The 26,892-nt window shown below is 41.7% G+C and overlaps 1 protein-coding gene across 9 annotated transcripts in view; it reads left to right on the top strand.

The window, feature by feature from the left end:
• The window catches only part of SPNS3 (SPNS lysolipid transporter 3, sphingosine-1-phosphate (putative)), a 38,288-nt gene extending 19,522 nt beyond the window's left edge, over positions 1–18,766 (top strand). For 8 of the 9 annotated variants that reach the window (XM_090122254.1, XM_090122252.1, XM_090122253.1 and 5 more), the window contains 5 exons: positions 979–1,131; positions 3,626–3,815; positions 8,474–8,539; positions 13,153–13,251; positions 16,075–18,766. In XM_090122254.1, coding sequence (XP_089978380.1) covers positions 979–1,131; positions 3,626–3,815; positions 8,474–8,539; positions 13,153–13,251; positions 16,075–16,242 — 676 coding nt within the window. In that variant the 3' untranslated portion in view covers positions 16,243–18,766. The remainder of the gene's footprint in view (positions 1–978; positions 1,132–3,625; positions 3,816–8,473; positions 8,540–13,152; positions 13,252–16,074) is intronic. The other variant, XM_090122256.1, reaches the window with a different exon arrangement.
• Positions 18,767–26,892: the final 8,126 nt, after the last annotated feature.

The following is a 26,892-nucleotide window of genomic DNA, read 5'->3' as shown; positions in this document are numbered from 1 at the left end:
AGGCCGTTTTTGTTGGATGACAGTTTGCAGGCAGCAGCAGCAGTCTGAACCTCCCTGACATGTCAACAGCCAGACTAATGCCAAGGCTGTTTTTCTGCAGAGAAATTTCTTGCAACCTTCAGCAATGTTATAAAACTAGAATTTCATTTTCCTTTTGGAACCAATTCCCAAAGCATAAGGACACACTGTCAAAAGCAGTTCCACTCTGCATTAAGTGCAAGAGCCACTTATCTTTAAGAGTTGTAGAATCAGATTCGTATCTTAAGAAATCCTCTTGTTGGTAGTCACCTCCTCACTCACAGCACTTTTATTTCATCTCAAGATTTCACAACTCCTCATTGATTTCAAAGGGGATTTCTGTAAACCTCTAGCTTGAAAGAGCTCAGTAAAAAGTTCATTTTCTACTAAAATAGGGCAGTAAGGCAACATGATTCAAACATTTCTCCTTCTGTCTGATAGCTCTCTGTGCAGACTGAGATCAGTTTTCACTTTATCACTTAGAATTAAAGTACTTGAATCACCACCCCTTAACTGTTGGAAAGAGGCAGAAGTTGCTCTTTTGCATTGGTTATACAAACAGCTGAAATCCACCCTGAGGAATTTAAAGTTGCACTCAGAACCCTTTAACTTAACTGCTAAATCTCAGAATTCTTGCCCACTTTCAATTGTTGTAGTTCTGCTATCAAAAATGTCACAGCAGTTGTTTTAGAATATTTAGCAGTAACATCTACAAGAGACCATGACTGGCACTTAACATGGAATCAGTAGGTCACACTCTTCACTCTAATTAGTATTTTGCTGTCAAAATTCATAGATAAAGCACCATCAAAGTTCATACCTTCATGTGAATGCAGTCATAACTTTGGCTGAGATATCTGAGTGTACTGCTTTGTTATTGCTTGACACTGTGGACAGTGCATGTGGGCCCAGCCTCGTGTCCCATTCTTTCAAATAGCTCTCATTTCCTTCATCTTCCAGCTGGAGCTTTGTCTGGTCCTCGCTGGGTCTGACTGCCATGGCCTTCGTCACTGGAGCGCTGGGGCTGTGGGTACCAGTGTTCCTTTACAGGGCTCAGGTTGCCCTGGGCATTGTGCAGCAGTGCCTGGAAAAATCATGCAATTCATCTAACAGGTGAGCTGTGCAAGGCTGGTTAAACAGACATGGGGAACACTGTGCAGTGCTATATCACAAGTTGTTTCCAAAGGTGGAAGGTAGGATGTGACTGTGAATGCTCTGTGAAGGTAAAGAGGTGTGAATGTTAGATCAAATTGCTTCCAGGTATCCTGAGATACTCCTATTTATTTGTTTGTTTGTGATCACTCAGTGAACTGGAAAGATGCTGCCAGCCCTGTCTAAGTAAAATGGAAAGAAGCAGTAAAGGAAACATTTACAGGGAAAGAAGCAACACTGGAAAGGAGACTTCAGTTAACTATTGACTCTGCACCTCATGACACTTACACACACATTTAGGCATGTTTAAATCTTGCATTTTAGTAACTTTCCTACTACCTTCCTGTTAGTCTGGTTTGAAAATTACTGCCATGCTGGCTATCTTTGTGAGTCCCAGCACAAAGCAAGCTTGATGAATTGATCTGGTATTGTATTATTGTCAAATCAAGATAATTTGCTCATGTGAATAACTGCCAGCAGAGCTCTGCTTACAGAGACAGTCCAGACCAGTAGAAATTCAAATTTTGGGTGGGCAAGGTTCATTTACAATGGGAGAAGAATCTATTTTCATGATGGATTTCAGAGAGAAACTGTCCAGTTTTAAACGAGTGGGAGTTACATTGAAAAGTCATCCACAGGTACTTCAATGCAGTTGTCTTTCCCTGGATGCCACCACCAGCACTTTATTTAATAGCAAATAACACTAAGAAAGTGAGTGAATTAGGAATTTGACTCAGGGTAGAGGGAAAAAAGGAAGCTGAACTTTTAAAATACTTTTAATTGTTAAGCTGATAGTGTTAGCTTAACTTATCTTATGCTTTGAATTATTATTCCACAGTAGTGTTTCTAGAGCAGACATGATTTTTCAGGTAAGTAAAAGGGAGCTCTGATAGTTTAACCTCATGTACTGCATTTTACAGAATGCTTTAAAAATAACCTTGGTGTAAGCTAGTGCCAGAGGCAGCATAAGGCAAGTTCGAGGCTGCTATTCCAGGGGGATAGAGAGAAAAATAATACAAACAGCTATGTCAGCCCTGCAGCTGGGAGTGCTGGGAGGACTGAGCTGCATGTTCCCAGACCTGCTCAGGGATGCTGTGAGGATGCTGTCCCCTCTGGCTGCTCAGCAGCTGTAGGCTTTTGTTAAGGATAGAGCTGTGTCACTTGGACTCTCTGGAAACACCAATTCAAATAGCACACAGCTGACTCAGGTCTCAGTCCTTTCAAGGTAGATAAATAAGCACTGTGAAGTTTTTATTCTGGTCTTTGTGCAGACATCTTCAAACACATCATAGAGATATGGGAGCATTCTTAAGCCCTAAAGGATCCCATAGGGTCCTTTCCCCAGAATTGGGATTCTTTGCTTTCCTTCTCCCTGTCAGCTGAACTGTGCTCTGATTTCTTCCAGCTGTAGGTTTATTTTAGCTGCAGTCTACAGCACTTGAATTTTCTAAACACAATTCTGTGAATGCTTAGATAAAGTAATGTCACCTTGGAGCTTGCTTCTCTTGGACAAATCTGCAAATTACTTATTCTGCCTGGTCAATCTATATTGTCTCTAACAAGCTATACGGAATCCTGACGAATTTACAGGAGGAGTACAAACGTGCTTAAAATTTGTTATGTAGTATAGCAATACGTTTTTTCTTGTAGAGTTTTTGATGCATTAAACCATCAGTGGCACCACTGGACTCATTTCAAGAGGCTTGCTTTGTCATTAGGGTCTCACCTGAGCCTGAGAGAATAGCTTATCAGGAAGGCTATTGGAAGCTGAAACTTCTAATCTATTTGAATGTATACTCTTAAAAACTTACTGCTCCCAGGGAACAAATTTTCATTTTCAGATGTAAAAACTGGATGGCATTTGAAATTCTGCATTCAGAAAATTCTACATGGATATCCCACTGGTTAAGTATTCAGTGTTCTGTGAACAGTTCTGAGTACTGGTAGCTGTATCCCCTAGTCAGAGAGGTGAGTCATCTCAGCCTGAGGGCTCTAATTTAGATGTATATAATTCTGTGTGATAGGATCTCTTTCCAAGACAGCAGATTGTGATACAGAGTTATTCCATCTGTGTTTTAAGGATGACTGAGTCAATCAGTTCCCAGGCTAACCAAGATGACTGTGCCTCCTCTGAATCACTGGATGTCCAAGCAAGGTCATGCTGGGAAGAGTCCTCCTTGAGGCTGGGAGTGTAATACCAGCTCAGTAAATGGGAAAATAACCACTCCACAGGATACAGCCTCTGTTGCACAGGCATAGCTGCAATTTAGGCATGGGACTAAATCCATTTAGAAAGAGTGGGAAGGTTAGATCAAGTGGAGTAAAATTCAAGTTGCCAGCTAAAGATTCTCTGAAGCTGAAGGTATAAGCTGACAATGGGACACCAATCTAACACCAAACTTTTTCTACAGTACGATTTTCCTGCACTTAACTGGCTCCTTTGCTTTGTCACCAGCCTAATATTTGGAGGCATCACCATCGGGACGGGAATCCTGGGTGTCATTGCTGGGGCAGAAGCTGCAAGAAGACTAAGGAAAACCAACAGCAGAGCTGATCCTCTGATCTGTGCTACAAGCATGCTTGTTTCTTCTCTGTGCCTCTACATAGCAATCATGGTGGCCCAGAAGAACATCCTTTCCACTTTTGTGAGTGCCACTTTGTCTATCACTAGGAAGATGTCTTCTGGAATCCTGGGGAGTTAGGGAAGCGGGAGGGGGAGGAGAAGGATTGCTACTGTTGGATTCCTGTAGTTCTCTGGACAATTAAGGGGTTTCATTAATTGGGACAAAGAGGTCTGCTAGCTCCAATACTGCTTGTGAGACTCAGTGTGCATTACTTGGCCCACTGGAGAGGGTAGGCAGGCAGAGTGTCAGAAATCAGAACTCAGGACGTACAGACTTGGCCTGGGCTAAAAAAGAGTATTGTAAGCCTACGTGGTTGGCCACATGAAGCTTGATGTCCATATGCAAAAATGTAGTTAAAAGAAGTCTCAATCTTATGTTAATTTTTAATGCTATGTGACTAATTTAGTGTTCTTGTTTCTTTTTACTCTCTGAATACTTAAAGATTGCTGTACTTGGACTGTACAATACACAGAGTTCTTGCTAAGAATAATTTAGCCGTCACCTTCAGTGCCCCCAATCACAACCTGATGTTCAAAGTCAAGCTTTTGGCAATGCAACATGACGTATAAATCACTGAAGTTCTGTTTTCAATAAAGAGCAAAACAGAAACTTCCTATGAATGAGGAATAGTTCAAAAAACACCTCGAGAGAGAGGACTGAATGTAAACTTTATTTTAACTATAATGTGGTGAATCCAAAGCCACCATTACTGTGATTATCATAAATGAGAGCATCCGAGTAAAGTTAATTACAGTAATCAACAGTTCTGCAACAGGGTATTTTTGCAGCTTTTTTGCTTGTTCAAAGAGGTTTTCCTTTTGACTCCTCAAGAATATGCATTCCTGTGAAAAAACACCTTTAAACCAAAGCTAAAAACAATCAGATTTGCAAGTCGGTGTGTGTGTGCAAAAAGCAAAGTGTGAAATTAAAGATTATTTTTGAATCCAAGAGCAGAGATATAAATGCCCAAAGAAATAACCATTTTCTTTTTTGGCCTCTTAGGTTGCTACATTGTCCCATCCTGAACACCTCTTTCCCTTCTCTTTTGCCACTAAAGGTGCAGTGCCCAGTCAGAGCTGTGTTTGGTTTGTCAGTCTGTATTAGATGAGTGAATCAATGCACCAGTTCTAATGACCCATTTCCAAACCACACCTTTTATCAGGATGGATAAAACAGAATTTGTTTTAAATATTTCTCTCTTTGCAATCAGCATTCTATCTTCATGCTGTTATCTGGGAGGAAATTGTAAACCAGGATGTGGATAGCTGGATTCTTTAGGTTTCTTCCTGTGGGCAGACCAGTTAGTCCCATAAACAGGGACTTTGCCACTGTGTCTTTTGTTTGATGTTTTTGTTTCCAGTGTTCCCGCACGTAATGCCAGCAATGTGCAGGGGTAACAAATCATACATAATCCTAAGCACCTTTTTCTTCTAATATTTTTGCCACGTGGCTGTTTAACCTCTGCCTTCTCTCACTAGACGTGCCTCTCCTTGCTTCCCAAACAGGATCTGACACGAGTCATACTGGTGTGGGAATTGGAGTGGCATGCCAGCTGGTGCATCTAATCCGAGGGTTCCCGTGAAACCCTCTTCCATTTGTGTAGGACTCTGGCAGGAAACTGGCTTTCCAGTTGCTGTCTATCCAGGCACTCCAATGTTAGCAGACCTGTCTCCATCACTTCACTTCAGTGCAGAAGTCACTGAGGCAAAAAAAACACGTCTTGCAGTTGTAGTAGTGTAGTAGTTTTTGTACGGTGCTTTCCACTGTCGTGAGTGAATAATGGAAGGGAATGAATGGGTGTCCTCTGCTATGGACAAAGCTAGAATAAAAGTTTGAAAGCACAGGAATTCTTGAGTTAACGCATAAATATTGCAGGACTTCCAGGTCTCTGTTGGAGTAGGTGAACTGAAATGTCATGAAGTTTCTCTTTCTGGACACACAGTTCTTGATTCCAAAAGCTCTTTGAGAAGGCAAAGAAAATGATCTGGCTTTGTTATCACAGAGGAGGCTCTGTCTACACCTTTTCTCTTTCCAAAAGAAGACAAATATGCTGTCTGCAGTGCAGGAGGTGCTTTGGAAAGTCACGTCTGAACCCTGCATCTGAGAACTTTGGACTGTATTTGGTGCTAAGGGAACTTTAATTGAAATGGACTTAGCTTTAATGGTATTGCTGTATGAAGACACAGTCTTGCCCTGCAAATTGCCTTTGGAGGAGACACTGCAGCCCTTGTCTCTGATACACCTATGTGGTGTAGAGCTTTTGAAAACCAGACAACACATGGTCCAGCCATGCTAACTCTTCTATTTGTCTAGACATGTGACTGTTTAAAAGCAGAACGTCTGTTTGATGTTAATTACAATCCAATTCTCTTCATATTGGCCTTTCATAAATGACCATCTACAAAGCAAAATCTCCTTAAAATTTGGGACCTTGCTCTGGTTACATCCTTTGAAAACCAGCTGCAAGCATTCAGTCTCTTAAAAAATTGTCCTAGAGAAGGTGACAGCAATAAAACAGTGTTTCTGGATACACTTAGCAGATTGGAATGGGGATGTCACAAAATTGATTGCATGAATTTATTGGAAACTCTTTCTGTATTAATTTAAAAGAACTTGAGCCAGTACAAGGAATACTGAGAGGTTGTAGAACCAGAAGGATATGCTTTAAATAAAGCACTGCTTTCCTGCCATCATAAGCACTTCTCCCTTGCCAAGTGCAGTACTTCCAGGACATCTTCACCTGTTTTAGAGATAAAACAGCACACAACTTTCTCATATTTATATATTGCAGCTGTTATGCCGTTGGATGGATGTGAATGCCATCTATTCAACCATACTGCATTTATTCTGCATGGGAAAGTATAAAATTGATATTGATTTTAGACAGAATATGTTGGTATAATCTGTAGAATGATTTATTGTTTTCTCTCTCTCTCTCTTTTTTTTTTTTTTTTTCTGATGCCCTGAAACTGCAGTCCATAGAAAACATTAGGAGAGAAAGAAAAGCTAACAAAGCTGCATATCAAACAGAAACACAATTCCATGTGAAATAATTACTGTCTGCAGTATGAGATCTTAGCCACTAGGTATCACAACCACTCAGCATGGACAGCTTTTCATTAATTCCCATTCCTTCAAACTCTGTGTTGAGAACATAACTTGTTTCCTAAAGATAAATTTTACACCCTTTTCTCACGCTAGGCATGACATGCTCCTGTTCTTAGGGGCTTGAAGAGATTAAATGACTTGAAAAATCATGAAGAAAAAGGCAAACATGAAACAACTCTATAAGTACTAAATGTATAAAGGAGATGGAGCATTAAGGGGATTGAGCAATCTGTTCTTTGGTGTGTGAAGGCAGGCAGTCGTATAGTCCATTGATGATACAGAGGAACAGATGGGAGACTTCAGAACCTTACCTTCTAACCATTTTATTTTCATCCTGTGGTATCTAGAGTGTCAGCTAGGATTTAAATACATCTCTTTGTTCTTTGTTTCCCCTCTGTTTCCCCTTGACCTCACATATCTCTTCTTAGCTATGGCATGACCAACAGAATTTAGGTAAACTCACATTGTTATCACTGTATAGCAATAAAACTGCACTTCTACATCTGTCCCTAATTTCCCTATGAGCACTGCTTTGACTACTTCATAGGCTGTGTCTCTGCATTAAACAACAGCATGTTTCAGGTCAGAGGAAAAAAGGAAAGGAAGGTCCTTGATGAATTTGGATCTTCCAAGAGAGACTGGAGAGCATCAGCTGGAGATTAGATGGTGAAGGGCCGATATTTTGAGGTGGACTGCAAGGTTTGACCTTGTTGGTCCTTATTTTTGTGCAGCTTGGCAGTAAGTGTGGTATTGCTAACCACGTTACCAACACATTTCATTTTGTGTTTGGCCCAAAGTTTATTTTCCAGGTGCCATCTGACATGGAGGCCTGTGCCACTACGTAGAGTATGCCTTCTAGAAGAGCTCCCTCTTTGCAGTGTAGCTTTAATGCTTTCTTCAAATACTGATTAGACTGTAGAGCCTGCTCAGATCCATGACCGGGTCTGGCTGAGAGGGTTAATCTCTTCTAAGACAGGCATAAGAACAGCTGGGGGCCCTTCCCCTTTTTCCTGATGACTGAGTTTCCATCTGTGATGAGTTATGGAATTCCCATAGGGCACCAAGTCTTGGAGGCTGCCTGACCATAGGAGTCCATTTTGCTTCAGAAGTTACCTCTCTGAAGGACTCTTTAACAGTACTTTTACCAGCACAGAGATATTCAACTGATTTCATTTGGGAACCTGTGTAAAGGGAGATCTTTGAACAGTTTCTAAACCCTGTGCTGGAGGTTTCCCTTCACAAGATTTGCCTCCCTCCTCTTGGGCTCAGCAGTTCAGTCCATACAATTTATTAATGAGAATGCTTCTATATTCCCTCCTTTGGCTCTTTTGCCGAGTATGAGCCACACAAAGCAACTCACATACCTTCTCTGGTTCCTTTTTCCATATTTAAGATGAACATAGTGGTTGTAAGCATAGACATAGATTAATTCATACAGTGATGGGTATTACAGCAACTCGTCGAGATAGGCACAGTTGATGAGACTGCCTTCATCTTCATGCTAAGGAATGTCAGTGTGTCTGTGTAGTCACTGTGTGTCTCTATAGTCACTGCTTTCTTCTTTTCTGCAGATTTTTATTGCATTTGGAGAATTATTTTTATCTGTCAACTGGGCTGTTGTGACAGACATACTGTTGGTAAGTGCTTGTGAAACTATTTGCTTATTTTCAGCTTTTCACAACAATATAGTTCATACATGTGCATCTTGCTTGCCAGGAAGACTTGCTTCCTCCTCCTAGGAAGAACAAAACCTTACTAAGAATACCCTTTCTGGGACCCTGCTAACATTTGTGTTGTAACCTGGTGCGTGGTGTCACAGCAGAGGTACTGCTAACAAGACAGGTGTAGTAGTGACAGCCCGAGCTCACTGTAAGCCCAGGAAAGAAGCGTACTGGTTTGGGTGCAGCTCATGCCAGTGTCCTGCTGCTCCTGGGGCCCACAGTAGTCTGGATTTTGTGTACAGCTCTGTGCTGTAGGATGTCTGCCAGAAAAGGTCTCCATCAGAAAGAGGATCACTTTCTGTTTTTATTCGGAGATTCTACGTTTGTGCCCCAAAGCTTTGAAAAGAGGAAGTCGATATTCTATAAAGTAATGTTACTCAATCTGTTACACTTCTTTTATTTTGTGAACTATCAGCAAGTTCCTTCACTCCAGAATACAGTGCAGATAACTTCCAGAGCTTAGAATAATAGCTCTAAGTGCAAAGTACTGTAGCACAAATGAGGTCCAGATTTCTACTTACTAGAATTGTTTTTGAGGGATCACAGTGTCACAGCACAGAGGGTGTGACTGAAACCCAAACCCTTCAAGCAGGATGCTGCCTGAGAGAGAGATTGTTCCTGGAGGTGTAGCAATGGCAAAATGCTGATACAGTTGGTACAAATAAAAGACAAAGGAGAGAAATTGTTTAAAGCTCTCAGGACTTGTTAGAGAAGACATGAAGATGAGGGCAAAACACAACAGAAATCTGTGAGTTTCCCACCCTCAGGCTAATGATGGGAAATCTTGAAGAGAGCCTAAGCAAGGGTCACATCAGCATCTCCTTTTTATGTAATAGTCTCATTTCAAGAGAGTTCAAATCTATTTGCAGACTGCTAAGTGATTCCACTGTCATAATAAATCTTTCATATAATAAGAACCACAGTGAATGCATTCATGTGTAGCACAGCATGCAGTGATGCACAGTAACATGTCACAAGAATTTAGGACAGTAAGGAAAACTTGCAGCCTATGGTTCATGAGAAATATGGTTATCCACAAGGTTGCCATCATTTCTTGCTGCCACAAGAACTGAAAACTTGCTGCTGGGGTTGCTGTCACTATGGCCTTATTTGCTCAGAGTACACACCTTGATTGGCATTCCTCACAGCTGCCTAAAGGAGCAGTGAAACAAATGAGCAGCAATAAAAGTATCTTTGTTACAGCTTTTGGTGTAAAAGATGTGAAATTGTGAGGCCAAACACAGAGAACTTTCCAGTGACAGAAGGGACAGGCCATGAAGCACTGTGCAACTCTGCTTGGCTGAATGACCCTGCCTTTATGACACAAGCCTGCTTGTCCTCTAACTTCATAGCATGAAAAATCTTTCTTTCCATTCTGATGGAGATGAATGAATAAAACAACCAATATTTCATGGTTATTCAACACAGCACTGCTGATATTGACTGCCATGTTCTGTTCTCTAGTTACTCTTTCACAGTACTGCTCTCTACAGGTCACTTTTGTGCAGCCTGGAAATTTGATAAGAAGATAAAACTTGCAATCAGCATTGGTGAATTGGCTGTTTGCATCAAGCCCTGTGTTTTAATTCTCTCCCCTGCCATTGTTGAAGAGGAAGATGGTGTTACTGAGTTAGATGCTGTTGATGCAGGATTGGAAAGTAAGGCACAAGAGAGTGCTGGTCCCAAGCTGCAAAGCCTGCAGGGAGCTGTGCTTGCATTCAGTTCAATCACTCTGGTCTGAACTTGCTTAGGGAATGCTGCATCCTATTACAGCCTGTATAAAATCCATTTGAGTGTCACTGCCATATCCTCCATCCACATAAACTGAGGAGAGGAGGAAGTTCTTGTCTCCCAAGTGACTGACACACTTCATTTGTTATTTATTTTAGAGCATTTTGGTATTAGGTTCAAGCAATACTGCATTGGCTGGCAAACAGTGGGAATGTGGAGAGTAGAGCTCTGCCATGATGTGCTTCCCCTCAAAGCAGGATGCTGTGTATAGCCATCATTGTGCTTTGCATGGATCTGTGGAATTCTAAATGTTAGTAATTGTTTGAAATTGTCAGAAAAATGATGGAATTCAGCTGCATCTGTGGATGGCTGCTCATTCAATGCCAATCATATTTGGGATTTCTGTTTCATCCTGCTGAAAATCCACGTTTCACTGTATTACTTCTATTACATTGACTGAAGGATGCCATAATCAACAACAGGAACTTGTTTTTCTGCATTATTTCCTGTGTGATCTGGTAGAATTTAGATATTGTGGCTGGATTTGCTAATGCTTGTTCATATTTTGCCATGAAAATTACTTTTCCTCCTCCCTATATGACACTGCCAGGCAGACAATGTAGCTCGGAATTTATTTATCCTGTGACCTGTGGAGCACAAAAGGAAGATGTTGACTGAGTGATAAAGACTTTCTTTCTTTGTGGCTAATACATCAAGATGCATTGCATGTAGCAACCTCTGTACCCCTCATTCAGCTGTAAACATAACAGTACCTGCTGTATGGCTGCAATCAGATCGTGCAGGCAGAGCAGTGCTGCAGCTGCCCTGCTTGCAGTGCTTGGGCTGACTGGGAGGCTGTCACAGTGAGTCCCCTATGAAATACTTGTTTACCATCTGTGAGGCACTGGTACTCAGCATTTTGGGCTTTTGGCAGCTAAGAGCAAAAGAGCTGCTGGAGCTGGAAGCTAATATTCAGCTTGGGAAGGTTACCAACATGTTCCTGTCTTTGTTTATAAGTGCCCTGGGAGGTGCAGAAGCATTTATCAGCCTGTCTCTCCCATCTGCTTTTTTAGCTGACAGCTCTGTCACGTAGTCTGAAATCTCCATAGACAGCACAACAAGGCTTGCAAATTGCAATGTGGGCACCTTGTGTATCCATTCAGGCATCCAGACTGACATCTCCTAGGAGATAGCAGAGCACAGAGCATCACCTGCACTGCTGACATGGTGGGAGCTCCTGGGCGGTTACTCTGGACGAGTTATTCCAAAGTTCATGTATGTGGCAGTGATGAGTTTCTTCTTTTCCCAGTGAGGCCTACAGAGTTTTGAGCTTTTGTGTAATGTTTCCATTTTGTAGAAGAACCTGAATAACAGCACAGTGAGAGTATGAGGGAGCCTCGTAACTATGGGAAGCTGCTATCTTTCTTGTCTGTTTTTCTCATTAGAGCTTGGTTCCGCATGTCTCAAAGTTGCAGACATGAGGTGCTAAGTGCATGCCATAATGAAGTGGTGCAGGACACACAGAGAGAGAAAGAGCATTTATATTCTCCAATGCCTGCAACGCCCAGAATATGTTAAGGACATAACAATGTTTGATCTGCGTTTCTCAAACACAGCCTGTCATTATCAGCAGAAGAAAGAAAACCAAGTCTTGGGCAGCTGATATGATATCCTCAGAGAGCCAAAAGCAGAAAATCACCAGTGTAGTTCTGCCATAGCAAGGTCTGTTCCCTAAGCCCAGAGTTTTCCACTATGGTTTGCTTATCTCTCTCATTCACTCTGAGAGTGAGACTGAAATATTTTCTTTTGTTCTCACAAGAATAACTAATCTTGCTGTGGACAATGTTGCTTCCTTACCCTCCAGTTTTAATTTACATTAATGCAATTCTTTACATCCGCTGTGAAGATAAGGCACTGATGCTGCTGTTGTGATATAGCTACATCTTAGTGATAAGAGAATATTTCTTTAATATTCTGAGGCCTCTTCACACACATAGAATGATAATAAAACCCTAAGTTAAATGTGAGAGCAGAATCTTTTCTTTCTTCTATTCCCAACTTGTTGTCATGCATGTTAGTGGTTCCTTGAAGGCAGCTATAAAGCTGCAATAGCTTCCATACCTTGAGTTTGTCTCTTGGCAAAATACATCACCCCATTAGTGAGTGTCTGAGACACCTTAAGTGATGCTCACATAAATCTGCAAGAAAAGCCCAAGTAGAGGAAGAGAGGGTATTAAGCATTTTGTCTGTGGTACGAGCAGGTGGTCGGAAAAAACAAAGACATAAAAGCTTAAAATTGCTTCTGTCTCATTCTGTGAATGCTTTTCCCTTAACCATGTAATAATATAAATGTATTACAGAGAGAGACACAAACAAATTATGTGCAATCATACTGTATTTCTTCAAGCACAGTTTGTTTTCTTCAGTAGCACAGACATAAAGCCCCTATTAACCCCAAATGACTATATTTCATTTTAAAAAATAGCTATAATCTATACGATCCATTGCAGTGTTCTGGATATATGTCACATCTTCTTCAAGCTGTTGTTTAAGCCCTGTGGATTCAGAAGCACAGTCACTCTGAGGTCTGGTTATTGAGGTGGCTGCACTCAGGTGCTCTCCAATTACAGCAGTCTGTAATCAAACTGCCTTCTGGTGGGGCAGGCTGGGTCTCCTGGCTGAGCCTTCACGCAGTCTGTAGGGTCTCAGCTGACATCCCTCATAGCCATGGCACCTACTTCATTCATGAGATGCACTCCAATAATATCCATTCTCTTGTGTGTCGTGTTTCATTTCAGTATGTCGTGACACCAAGACGGCAGTCTACAGCTATTGCCCTGCAGATCTTGGTGAGCCACTTGCTGGGAGATGCAGGCAGCCCATACCTTATTGGGATGGTAAGGGAATTTTCTGCTTATCTGGGTTTTCTTTAGAGTAAATCTTTTGGAAGCTGAAAGATGGACGCTCTCAGAAGTAGAGGCTCTTCCTGGTCTGAACCTTGGAAATCAGTCAAGCTGTTGGCCTTGAGTCATCGTGATACTGGAATTCAGAGGGACATTTTTGGAAACACTTTTAAGTGGAATGCAACTTCTGGTGCTGTGTCTGTGGGTGTGAGTAGTTTCCTTGTAGTGTGTAGAAATTTTGAATTTGAAAATTGATGAAATTTGAAGGCACACGTTTTTGCAAGGGCAGTATCATGGGTATTGCATTTCAGTACTTTTTGCTAAGTTAGTGAAGAATTTCATATGAATTAACCATAGAATCATAGGATCATTTATGTTGAAAAAGACTTTTAAGATCACCAAGTCCAACCATTCAGCTAACACTGTGAGCCCACCACTAACCCATGTCTTTAAGGGCCACATCCACGTGTCACCTGAGAAAAAAATCAAATATTGTTTTATGTATTGAAACCTAAAAGTATTAGCTCAAATTCATAGTTTTGAATCTTAGAATTGGTCAGCATTCTGTTGAAAATCACAAGAGTAACCTCAGTGACTGCTTTTTGATGTTACTTGACATTCAAAGCTCTGGTTTCAAATGACCTTAATCTTGAATTCCTATATTATTCGAGAACTGTTTTCCTTGCCCTTTCTACAGCACCTTAATCTTACGTGGTTCTGGACAAAGCAATCTACTACCATTTTTTCATTGTAGATCATTTATTTTAGTTCCAATGGACGATATCTGTCAGCATTGTTCCCTTTCTTCATTATTTTTGATTTAAGGTGTGCAGTAATTCTGCACATCTAGTTTGATTTTTATTCCTTAAAGGACATGGGGGAGAGAGAGTTTGATGGAAGATTGTATTGTTGTTGTTCTGTAAGTTTTGTTCATATGGAAGTCATTTTAAAAAGTTCACTTCAGGAATATCTGTTCTTTCACATATAAACTGTGACATAGAGCCAGACAGAAATGTGCAAGCAAGCTGGTTCAGCCAGCCAGATCTCCCTTTTCCTCACCTGGATGAAAGTAGGAATCTTAACTGTGTAATCTGTGCAGCAGAGAACAGTCCTCTCTCACTGAGGGATTCCTTCTGCAGCTCATTTCTTTTGGCAATTGAAGAGATCCTTTTTCTCATTGGTGTGTATTATAAAACCATTGCCCAAGCACTGATTTGGCCATATTCAAACAAGATAGCCAACATCCTTGTGTCACTGAAACCACCAAAAATAATACAGAAAAATGGGAGGTTCTTAAAAGCTGGAATATGCCTTGTGCATTCTCCACTATTTGACTATTTTGTTGCTTTATTCCTGGGAGATGAATATGTTTGTATTTATTTCTTATTTTCTGTTCTTTGCTAACTTGGAGGCACAGGCAGGACTGAGGCTTCCTGCTGAATGTGCTGCTGCATCCTGCTAGTAACTGTGTGCAGAATACTTCTTATGCAGTACCTGGCACGAGGTTGCCTTAAATAGCAGCCAATTGAGAAGAGTAAAATGAAAAAAGTTTGTCATGATATATCCTCATGTAACCTTGCAAGTTTGCAAAGAACAGAGATGGTAAATCCAGGAATAGAACTGTTGTATGTCCACGTGGGGTCCCTGGCAAAGAGTACCTCACTGTTCTGGAGGCTTCTGTGTATCAGAACACCAACACTGCCCTTATCTGCTGCTGATTAAACACTGAATCTTCTGTTTTCAGATCTTGCTGTTGTTTGCTAACCTACTTCAACTAAGGCTTTAGCTTATAAATTCTCAGGAGAGGCAGTGAATTGTCTTTTTCTGGTTTTCTTCCCTTTGCACTCCAGAGATTTCCTTACTTTTTAAATTAAACCCACTGGGTTTGTATTTTTGCTGTTTTCTTAGCTTTAGTCCCTAGGTGCCCATTTAGAGCTGATCTTGCTCTTATCTCCTTAAAATGTCATTCATAATCATATTAAACCCAGCAAAGGTTGAAGAGTCTCATAATAATGTATTTCCAGTCACGTAGCATATTGTAATAACCAAAGACAAATGTGGGAATAAAAAGGGCTGCATTCAACATTCATCTTTTTGTTTGTGCTAAGAAGAGTCTTTAAGTTCCTGGGTTAAATACTGAACCTTGTAGGTTTCTTGAAAGTGGCTTTTCTGTCTGCAAAACTAAAATTCATTATAGTTTTTACAAACTCATCTTCAAACCAGTGGAAAAAAAGCAGCTGCCTGGTATCTTCTTCCCATTCCTCGCAGTATCACTCCATGACTCCTTAAATGCCTTTTGGCTTCAAACCAGATTCCTCTCTTGTCTCCAAAATCAATTTCTAGCTCTTCCCTTTTTAATGGCTATTGCTTCTCGTGGCTGTATCGGTGCCAATTCTGTTTCTATTCATTTGCTGCTGATTAAGGATGGATAAAGTTATCCAATAACATCAAGAAATGATGAAAGTAATTGCCAAACATCTGTCCTTTGCAGGCTATCTGGAGATGGGCTAGAAAATGGTAAAATGAGTTAATGGTTACCAGTCATGATAAATATTGCTTGCATTATTTCTTGTTCTTGTGACTTGATGCACTAACAGTACAGTAAACCATGAGATACCTCAACCAAATGGGAGTTGAACAGCAGTGCAGTGTAGGTGCACCAGACACTGGGTTTGTCAAACCAAGATAGCAGCAGGCTTTTTATCCCCACCTGCTCAGCTTTATTCTTTTCAAGGACCACAATGCGAAGAGTCTGCTTAAATCATGAGAGAAGTATGGTTTTATCTCAGATTGATGACAACATTATTCACTCCCTAGATCTCCAATGCTATTCAAGCCAAGAAAGATCAGTCACTCCAGTGGAGTTTCTGCAGCCTGCAGTACAGCTTCCTCATCTGTGTTTTTGTTGGTGTCTTTGGAGGAGGTTTTTTCCTCCTGACATCTTTCTACATCGAGGAAGATCGTAAGGAAGCAGAGCAGCTTTGATGTTCCTATGTATCCTTTAAACCTGTATCTGATTTTTTTTCTCTGATGTATGCAAGCCATGATACTGACTCTGTAAAGTTAAAACACAAACTTCTGTACTATGGTAATGCTACAATAGTTTCTATAAATAAAAAAAAAGCAAAATCCCACCAAAGCCTCAGATTAAACAAATCTCTCATATTGAGTAAAACACTTCACAGAACACACGAAGACCACAGGAGTGCTGTTAATGACCCCTTAAATGCTACAGAATACGGAGTAACAGAAGAGCTTTACAGCAGATAAGGCACCACTGAAGCCTCCATGAAAGCTGAGGTTCTTGCTCCACTCAGGTCTGTGCTGCCTGCTAGAACCCTAACTGTCTTTCTGTAATACTTCTCCCTCTCCCCTGAAAGAAGTCACATTCAAAGTGTGAAAGACTTAAAGAAGATCTGTTGAACTGGACAGAACCCTGCCCTTAATTGCCTGGGTTCTTACAGCTTCCTTCTGCTCTGACTTGCCATAAATTAATTCTGCCTTTCAAGTGAACTCCAGGCCAAGATTTGCAAAGAAGAAGAAAATAAAGTCCTCCTCTTTTTCTTTCCCTTTTGCCTAATGAGATACAGCTAGAGAAAAATCCAAATAACCATTTCTCCATATGGCAGAAAGTCCTGCATGCTGACTTTTTGGACACTGCTGACTATGAGTAAAAAATTACTGCTGAATCAGCATATGGCAACCCTTCCTCAATCTGCAAACACAGGCATGAGCATTCTGTGGAACTGGAGGCTCCAGGAGGTGTAGGGCTGTCCCAGGCATGACTGTTAACCTAACCAAGACAATAGAATTTCAGGCAGAATGTCTTGTGAAAATATGGAGACGATGCCCACAATTCCTCAGCAGGTTGAGATTAGCCTATAGAATTTGGAAGATAAGGACAGACTAAAATGTGTTTTCAGTTGTCTGAAATGACTGAGTGAAGCAGACTGTCAAAGTCAGTGTCATGTTCAAGAGTGGGGGGTTGTGGCCAATCTATATGTACATTCTGGCTTTGGCAGGGATAGAATTAGTTTTCTTTGTAATATGGTGCTGTGTTTTGGATTCTGTATGAAAACAGCATTGATAACAGTGATGTTTTAGTTGTTACTGAGCAGTGCAGAGTAACCGTTCAAGGACTTTTCAGCTTCTTGTGCTGCTCTGGCAACGAGTGAGCTGGAGGTGAATGAGAGGCTAGAAGGGAACAGAAGCAGAGCAGCTGACCCAAACTGACCACAGAAACGTGTGACATCATAGAGAACAACAAAACTTGGGGGGAGTTGGCTGGGAAATCGTTTGGCTGGTAGTGAGCAATTGCATTGTGCATCACTTTATTAAACTGTCCTCATCTCAACCCATGAGTTCTCACACTTTTCACCCCTTTCAGTTTTCTCCCTGATTACACTGTGGGGGAATGCACTGATGGCTGTGTGGTGCTTAGCTCCCCCCTGGGTTAAACCACAACAATTTCATATGTTAAATGGTCTGTAATCCTTTATAATCCTTTGAGGCTCTTCAGCATATCCTCAAGCTTTGGGTAAGTATCTCCTCATATGAGTGAATAGAGGTAGCTGTAAAATCACATAAATATAACTGTCCATTTGAAGTCTTATCTCTAAAGAGCATAAGAAATCGGTCGTGGTATCTATGGTCATAATATTACACCAAGTGCCAAATATGACATGATTAATGTGGCCAGCTTCCATTGAGGTGTTGCAGTTCCCAGCAGCACCTGAAAGCCAAGCCCTGAGCAAGGGGATTGTGAAGCACTGTGAATCTTACCTGTTTCTCCCAGTAAGTTGCTGGGATCATAAAGCATAACATTCCTGTAATGACAGTGAATATTGAATGCCATTACAAATACATAATTCAGTGGCTGTGGGTTTTCTCCTTTTCCTCATTCCCTGTTTCCCTCTCATCTTTCTGGCATCTGTTCTGAAACCAAACTTTAAAAGTAGTTATTGAATTCGGCCAGATCTTATGTCATTATGGGAAATCATAAATGTTTTTCTGATACTCAAAGTGAAATAGTTGTCCTTAAAATTAAACTTGGTATTCTTGAAGATGCAGCAACTCTGGTTGTAAAAGCTAGCCAACCACTGCCTTTCTGGAATTTCATGTGCTGCCACAGAACCCATTTCCAGCAAGGGATTCCTAGTACTGGATGTACTAAGATGAATGTAGAAAGTCTAAAAAAGGTACTTTAAAGCCCTCTGAACTCACTGCACACTTGAGACTGGACTTGCTTGAGCTGAGATACATTTGCTGTGCTGTTACTGAACCACAGGTGTGTAGCAGTTTGCTGGAGCCAAATGGGCACTCATCAGAGGGAATCATTGAGCACTAGCAGGGAAATCTCTGGCCGAAGATTTAAGGACTGTCAGCTTCAACCCCCTGCTGAGCCTGGACTAATACACTTCTCCAGCCTTTGGGGTTCTATTGCTGTTAGAAAAAACAGGGATGACACTGACCCATCTTAGTGAAATAATACCAAAATAACCATCTTCTGGTTTGGGATTGTTGGGGATTTTTTGGTAGTTACAAATTAACTGAATGTTACATTCCTCCTTTCCTGTTTCATTTGTGTTGTTTTTTTTTTTTATTTTTAAAAACAGATATGATCTCATAAGGTGAGAGAAAACAACATCAGTGCCAAAGTCCTCTTGTCAGTTTCTTGGGAAGCCAGAGCTACTGGCATTAGCCCAGGAATAGTACAAGTTTGAATAGCAGATAGACTTGCAAAGCTAAGAACAGTGCAGAGTAAATCAAACACAAAATAGTTAGAATGACAACCGGCAGAAGTATGATGGAAATGCAAGTGCTATGAATAATTAGCCACCTCTGACCCAGGAAAACACTGCCTTCCTTTGCAGCAGCACAAAACTGATTGCAAACGGTGTTGGGGAGGAAAATAAAGCTATTCACTCTGTCTTCCTCTCATCAGAAAAATTCATTTCCTTTCTACTATTGAGCAATGAAATATACCTGATTGGATCTGGTGAGACAACTTCACATGGAAGATATGGGATGTGCTGAAGCTAAAGGTGATCCTTTAGCTGGAGGGGGGAATGCATGTATATCTCCTATTTTAATAAAGAATTAAATCCCTTAAAAGAATAATGTTTTCTTGGACATTTGCTTGCATGCATAGAAGCAGTTTGCATGTACTTTTCCCTTTGTGTACTGCTTGTTGCTGGCTACATTGGAATTAACTGGCAGAGCCAGTTAAGAAGCCAGAGAAGAAAGTAAGATGGAAAAGCTGTGGTGTGACAGCTAATCTGGTTTTGTACATGTCTTAAGTGATAGCTCACAGGTGAGACCCTTCTTCTCTAATGATAAGCAGTAATACATAACTAGAGATTTCACTGTTTTCTGCTGTATCTTGAAAGAAGACTTGAAGCCAGTTTTTCCACAACGCTTCACTGCCAGCTGCCCAACATGTGCTATAAATTAACAGCAGAAGGGAAGAAGATGTTACTGTCTGGGAAATGTACAAGAATCCAGGATTTTTCAAACAAGCTGCTGAGTTAGTCTTGGTTTTTCTCTCATCGATTGGAGAAAAAGTAATGTTTCCCATTCAGGGCACTGCACTGGCCTAGAGGTTGCAAATAGGTCTGATATGCTGCTTTGGTGAAAAAGACTTCAGCTGCAAAGTCTCTCATGGCTTACATAAGGCAGCTCTTCTGCAGGCAGAACTACCAGAAGTGGAATCTGTTTCTGGTTCTGCTACATCTGTGTGGATGTTCTACACATTGTTCAGTCTTCTGAATGAAAAGGTCATTTTGTGCTGATGAGGAGGCCATGACACTGTTTGCTAGACCTCTCCCTCTCTCGTTTCTCTCTCCCTTCCCATCTTTAATCTTCATGTGAGTTAGCTAGTTGCAGTAAACCCCAGCTTTCCCTAACTTTTATTTCAGGTGAATGCTGAAAAGTTATATGTATATATAACAAAGGTGTAGGTTTCAATAAAAAGACTGAAAACCACTGCCACTAACAGGTGACAGATATGGGTGGTAGAGTTGTTTTGCTAGCAGGAGGGATGTGTAAAGCCATTAGGGTCCATTACTAACTTTATCATCACACTCACTTGTGTTACTAGCAATAATCCCTGCAGTCAGGGCAGACCAAAAGATTGCCCAGAGCGTTCTTGTAGCTTTTGTAACATTCAAAACTCACTAATCATGCATCACTAAGGTTGGTTTCTAGTCCTCTGAGTCCTGCAGGCACTGCTGTGCCTCTGTGGCAGATAAGGAAGCCTGAGGCAGTCACAAGTAGGACTGTTTCCCAGTCACGTTTTTAATTGATTTGGCCTGAATACGGCTTAATCTTGATGCTTATCTTACATCTCAGAGATCTGACAACTCCCCTTTGGTCACATTTGCACTGGTTTCAGAAACAGGGTGAAACCAAGTACCTTCCTGTGAGCTGACTGCTCCTGAAGGGAGCTGGGCATCCTACCTGACAGAAGACTGCAGTGACACATTCACTCAGTTGGGGTGGGAGGTGCTGGCACTTACAGTGCTGAGCTCACACCATTCAAAATTTGGATTGAGCCATCCATGCATAGACTGATCCTTACCCATCAGTCCTTTGAACTCTGTGAACAATTTGAAATAAGTGGTGTCACAACAGCACTGTTCAGCCTCAGATGAGCCTGGGTGCACACTGACTGCTGTGTGGGGCATTATGGCCAAGGTGAAAGTGCTCCCCAGGGCTCAGTGGTTGGTCAGCATTACTCCTATCTGTCAGACTTCACTGCTGCTGTGAAACTGCTGGCCAGTGAAGGGATCTGGGATGTCTTGCAGTGATTCCCAGCACAGAGAAAGATAACTGATGGACAATTTGTTGGTGAAATACAAGCTCTTTAGGGAGGCAGAGAAGTAGCACTGTGTTGTTTATAGAAGTTTTACCCACTAGATCAGGTTGACCAAGGCCCAAGGTTGACTTTGTGCGCCTCTAAGGATGGGGCACCCACAGCTCTGGCAGAAGTGCCAGGGCCTCATTGCCCTCTGAGTAAAGAATTTCTTCCTAACATCTAACCTTAATTACTCCTCTATTAGTTTAAAACTGTTTCCCCTTGTCCTACTCCTATCAAACCATGTAAAAATTTGCTCTCCCCACTGTTCATAAGCATTCCTCAAGTACTGGAAGGCTGCAGTGAGGTCACCCCAGAGCTTTCTCTTCTCCAGACTGAACACCTCCAGCTCCCTCTGCCTTTCTTCATAGGAAAGATGTCTTTTCTATTACCCCAAATATGGGCCAGGTGTTTTCAGTAGTGTGGCATATGGAATATTGAGCTCTCTGGAAAACGACCTTTGAAAGATCTCTAATTAGAATCCTTCTGTAATGGGTTTGTGGAATTGTCTATTTTTCCCTTTCACCTCTGCAAAACTGGAGACCTTTAGAAGATGTAGCAGGCTAGAGTTGGTGTTCATTTGTCGTGATAGCAGCAATGATTGGCTTCATGGAAGAGCTGGCTAAGTAATATTTCCTCTTGCACTGAACCTAGAATCCTGGAACTACAGAATACCCCGAGTTGGAAGTGACCCATAAGGATCATGGAGTCCAACTCCCGATTGTTACCACAGCAAGCATACTGGATCTTTATGACTTGCATCACACTGGAATATCCTGAACCCTCCAACCTTTTCTCCCCTCACAGTTGAAATTCTGCCTTATAATGAATATGTGTTTGTGAGCTTTCAAAGTATGGGTTGAATGAGAATTTGAAATTAAATGTCAGGATACTTCTGTAGCCAACTCTTCCCTTTGGATGTTTCTTGCTCACCAGCAGATGGTACTTGTTGGCCTGCACTGTCAGAATTAGGCCTTCACCAAGCTCTTGTGCTCATTACGTGCAGGCTGCTATCAGAGTGAGTAGGACAGGGAATAGAATAAAATATAAATGAAGCAGACGGCACAGCAGGAAGCAGGCTGAAAGCTCAAGATGTACCAATGTGCTTTGGAGGGCTGCCTGCTGACTAATGAATAGCCAATCCAGGCATTGGAGAGAGGGCCCACTCCCTGCTTCTCCAGAGCTATTATTTAAATCTGCAAACGCATCTAAAGAATGAAGTTGGATGGAAATGCCTCCTGTTTCTTTGTAGCATGCTTATCTGAACCTGCCTCTGCTCTGTCAGAATTGCATCACGTCGTTGCAAGCTCACTTTGTCTCACAGCAAGCCAGCAAACAAAACCAGTGTGTGTTGTGTGCCTCTATCATACGTCTTGTCTTGTGAATAGGGGAAAGATGTGGCACAGTGCAAGTTAAATATACTCTCAACTCCGGTGTACTACAGAATTTGCTTAAAGTGTTTAACATTTAACATTGCTAGAAAAATGGGTGCCTGTGCTAAGACCACAAAATGAAGCTCCTTTCGTTGTGGGAAAGAGAAGCAACTACCTTGAGAGAGCGAGTCCTTCAGGTGCCTGACAGCGTTCTATCACTGGCAGCAGCTGGCACACTTACTCAGCAGCACAAGAACTGAAGAGGTCATGGGAAGTGCTGGAAAGCCTTATTTATCAGGTCAGGCACGCACCCAAAGCTAGCCTTGCATTTGCCTGCTCAGCAGTACCAGTGTAGAAGCAGTACGGATCAGGGACACCAGATGCCCTTCACTGACATCTAGTTTACTGGACAAAATAATATGCTGAATATAAATCTGTTTTGCACATATCTATATTCCACTGCAGTATAGATTTGTCTCCTCCTAAACTGTTTTCCATTGTTGGATTATGGTTTCATCTTTCTCAGGAATTAATTCTAGAGTTGAAATTCAGATTGAAATAGCTCTGTTACCAGCACCAGTGTCTGTTGTTCCCTCTTGCAAAAAGTGAGGCACCACTGAATCAGACACCCCCTGCAGCAGCACTGTTAATGCTTCACCAACAGAACGAGGAACCCCTCCTATAATTGGTACTAAATGCTGACTGAGCAAGGTTGTAACACTTAGCTGCTATTTCATCATGTGGAGAAAACAAAGATCCTGCTCCTTTACTCTCACTGTCCTACTTCTTCCCCTGCAAAGACCTTCCCACAAACTGTCCATTACTACTTTGAAGGTATTTGCATTTTCCTAACTGCCAGACCCGTGCATGCTTCAGAAACCTAACAAAAGTGTCTCCAAAACCAGGGATAGGAACACGTACTTCACTGGCAAATGCAATTCAGAATTGCGTTTCATGGGGCATTTACCTTCACAGAATCACAGAATCACAGAATCACAGAATGGCCAGGGTTGGAAGGGACCTCAAGGATCTGAAGCTCCAACCCCCCTGCCACACACAGGGCCACCAACCTCCCCATTTAATACTAGAGCAGGCCTTTTCTCCTTTCTCCATTATCCAGAACCAAACTTCTGCTTTACTAGGATGAACTGGCTAACCTCTTGTCCAGGATCTGAGTAATTCTGGCAGCAGAGGGCACAGACCCTGACAGATGCATCAGCTGCAGTTTCATCTGCTTTGTTTCCTTTGTAAGTCAGGCAAAACAGGTTTTTCTAATGTTTCTAAAGACAAATCGTGTTGGAGTTAAATCCTTAATAGTAGAGCTGTACGTGGATTTTCAAAACGGATCCTTTTTTTCAGTTTCACTTTATTTCACCATTATTCTGGTGAGTATTTTAGCCACAACAATCTGTCGAGGTTCTGCCTCCCCTGTAACAGCAAAGGGCTGCAGACAGGATGTGTCAGACAAGCTCATTTCATACTAATAGCAGCCATCCATCTTTTCTCTCTAGCAAAGCACACCCCCTGTACTGTTTTAAATTAAATCCACCAAAAAAGCCTTTCTCTCCTGAGTATCAAAGGCCTGTCCATCTCTATTTTTACTTCTTGATCCTCATTTTTCATTTACTGGTATCCTGGATGCAGCTTTCCTTCCATTTTGCCTTAGGGAGTTTTGATGATTTTGACCTATAAATGGCAAGGGCAATAGAAACTTCATCTTTCATTTCAAAATACATTCTATTAATTCGTTTTTTCCATTCAGGCAGCAAAGCATCTTATACAATAGGCCTCATATGACAGTGAGGTAGAAAAGCTTCCTGCTTTTTTGGTTTCTTCAGTTTCTGTTTTCCCCGTTATCACCTTTTTTTGAGAAGTATGGTTAAGAACTGAAGGTTTGGTAATTTTTACTTGCCATGAAGGTTTTGGTGAAGGCAGGGAAAGGAGCTGACAAATCCAAATCATAGTCTCATCTTGGCACATTCACCTTCTGTTTGTGCTTCCCACAGGCTAACCTGGTGGGCTGGGGTTGGGGAAGCACTGAGGTGGATCTTCTGCTGCACTGAGAACAGAATGAGAGCTTATAAGTGCCTGAGGTGTGGAGGAGCTGGATGTGTGGAGTGCTGCTTGTTAGCTCACCTGTGAGCCAACAGGTGATTCCAGGGCAGGCTGGCCTGCCTGCTGGGGGCAGACAGAGTGCCGAAATGATGGTATTACTGAGGTGGGTATGGACTCCCTTCACAAGGAAAAATGAATAAATGTCTTTGCGGTGTCCCCGTGACTTCTCACAGGTTTCTTTCCCTCACACTGGGAAGATGTGTGTCCCCCTGCAGTCCTGGAGCAGCTCAGAGCTGTGCTGGGAAGAAATCTGCTGACTGTGCCTCAGCGGAACACAAATGAGTGAACACAGTGCTCCAGAAGGGGCAGCAACTTGGTGATCTGCTCCCTCCAGCACCAATCTTCTGGGTCAGTGCTGCAGTGCATGGCTACTCAGAGTCAAGGAATGCTACACAACAAACTGATGCCTGCTCTCTCACCCTTGTCCATCCCTAGGAGAAAACCTTGAGAGGGTTTTTTCCTCTCCTTGCTCACAGAAGTTGGATTCTTCCCCACCAGTGAAATAAATGTTCACTGTTGACACCTGAATGAAGACAATTCTGATGTCTGCTGTAGAGCTGTTTCTGTTTCATCTACACCATATTGACCCAACAGGGCTGCTCAGTTTCTATTTTGTCAGCTACTGGCTTAATTATACCAATAAAGACTGTGCTGGAAGGCTGGTTACCGGGAAAAGACTGGGCAGTAAAGAGACAGATGTGTTCAAACACAGGAAGCTTTACCCATTCTTTGTCTTTCTCTTTATGTACAGGGTTTCTGATCTCATTCTGCTGACCAGAAGGTTCAGCTGTCTGAAACAGTACAGCAAAGGCTTCCTAGGCTACAGATTGACACAGGCAGTCTTTGATACCTTAAAAATTGTTATCAGACGTTTACCATGGTTGTGTCCACACCACAACATGTCACAATTTCAGGGAATAGTTTCAGTCAGAGACTCCACTGTTGTGCTCAGCATTTAATGCCTCACCAGCTATGCTGTCGCTTAGATTTTCTGAGGGACAAGTGAGGTAGTTTGCAAATAATTTTAGCTACTTTTAAAATACCAAGATATTTTACTTTAATAACTTCAGTAAAAACTTTGAGCTGCACTTAAGGGAGATAAAATTTGAAATGGAAAAAATTAAAAAAAAAATTAACTTTGTGTTACACATTACAAAGGCAAAGTAAAACACTTCATTTGGGTTGAGAGATGCTCTCTGGTTAAAAGCTAAGAGATTTTTTTCTGTGCATCTGAAAAAACTTATGTGCTCATTTACCCCACAGCAAATCTGTTTATGCACATCCTCACCCTGAAATTTCTCTCTCTCTCATCCCTCAAATTTATATGCACATGCAATTCTACTATTGAAATAATAAAGAAATCCCCTATTCTCTCATTTCTGGATCCACAAGACCAAAAGAAGTTAATAGGCTTTTGTATCATGCAGATGCATGGAGCTGACCTTGTTGGGAGGGTGCAATGCCAGACCCCATATTCAGCTTTAAAAGAACTAGCAAATCTTAGCCCTAAAGGCTGTGGCAGCCAAAGCCACCCGACTTCCCTCTAAGGCTTTCCTTACCTTTATTTTGATATTGTATGGAGAGATAATCGAAGCTCAAACAGTTTCCCTTTCATTTACTGTTGCACAATTTTAGGATACTATCACCTTTCTGAATATTGCTGCCTTACTGGAGTGAAAATACAGAGCTTGCTGTTTACTAAGATCTTATCAGTGCTGTGTTTTCCACCTCAAAGTAATCTTCCTAGTCATTCCGTGGTGGCTTTTTGCCGTCACTTTGGTGGATTTGCTTTTCTCCTGTAATTTCCACACTTATTCAGAGGAGGAAATGTTGCCAAAGAAGTCAAGCTAGCCCTCATATGACCCCTGAAACATTTATTCACAGGTTGCTGTGCTGGGAAGGTGCTATCATGCTGAATTTTAAAAAAAAGTCATTTTAATTCTGAGAAATGGAAGCTGAGTACTCAGCATAGATTCCAAAGAGTCTCCATGGCGTTGTCTAGACTGAGTCCAGGAGGCAGTGTCTGTGCTAGATTGCTCTACCTCTGCTAATGCATTTTTAGCATCCTTTAATGCATATGTTAACATGCACGTTCCTTTGTCTATGCTAAACCCAACAGTCTGGCTTCCACACCGTGCGTTCCTAAGTCTAGACAAGATTATTTGCCCGCAGTTCGGTGTGCCAGAGGCAACAGGTGAACCTTGAAGGGCTCTCTGCTTACCTGACTGCTCCTTCACCTCAGAAAGGAGAATTCTAACCCAGAACTCAGTGCAGAAATCTAGATGGAAGCAA

This window comes from Phasianus colchicus, chromosome 21 (assembly GCF_987193195.1).
Source record: "Phasianus colchicus chromosome 21, bPhaCol1.hap1.1, whole genome shotgun sequence".
NCBI lineage: Eukaryota > Metazoa > Chordata > Aves > Galliformes > Phasianidae > Phasianus > Phasianus colchicus.
Note: the sequence above shows the minus strand (reverse complement) of the source record. Positions and strands in the feature narration are given on the sequence as shown.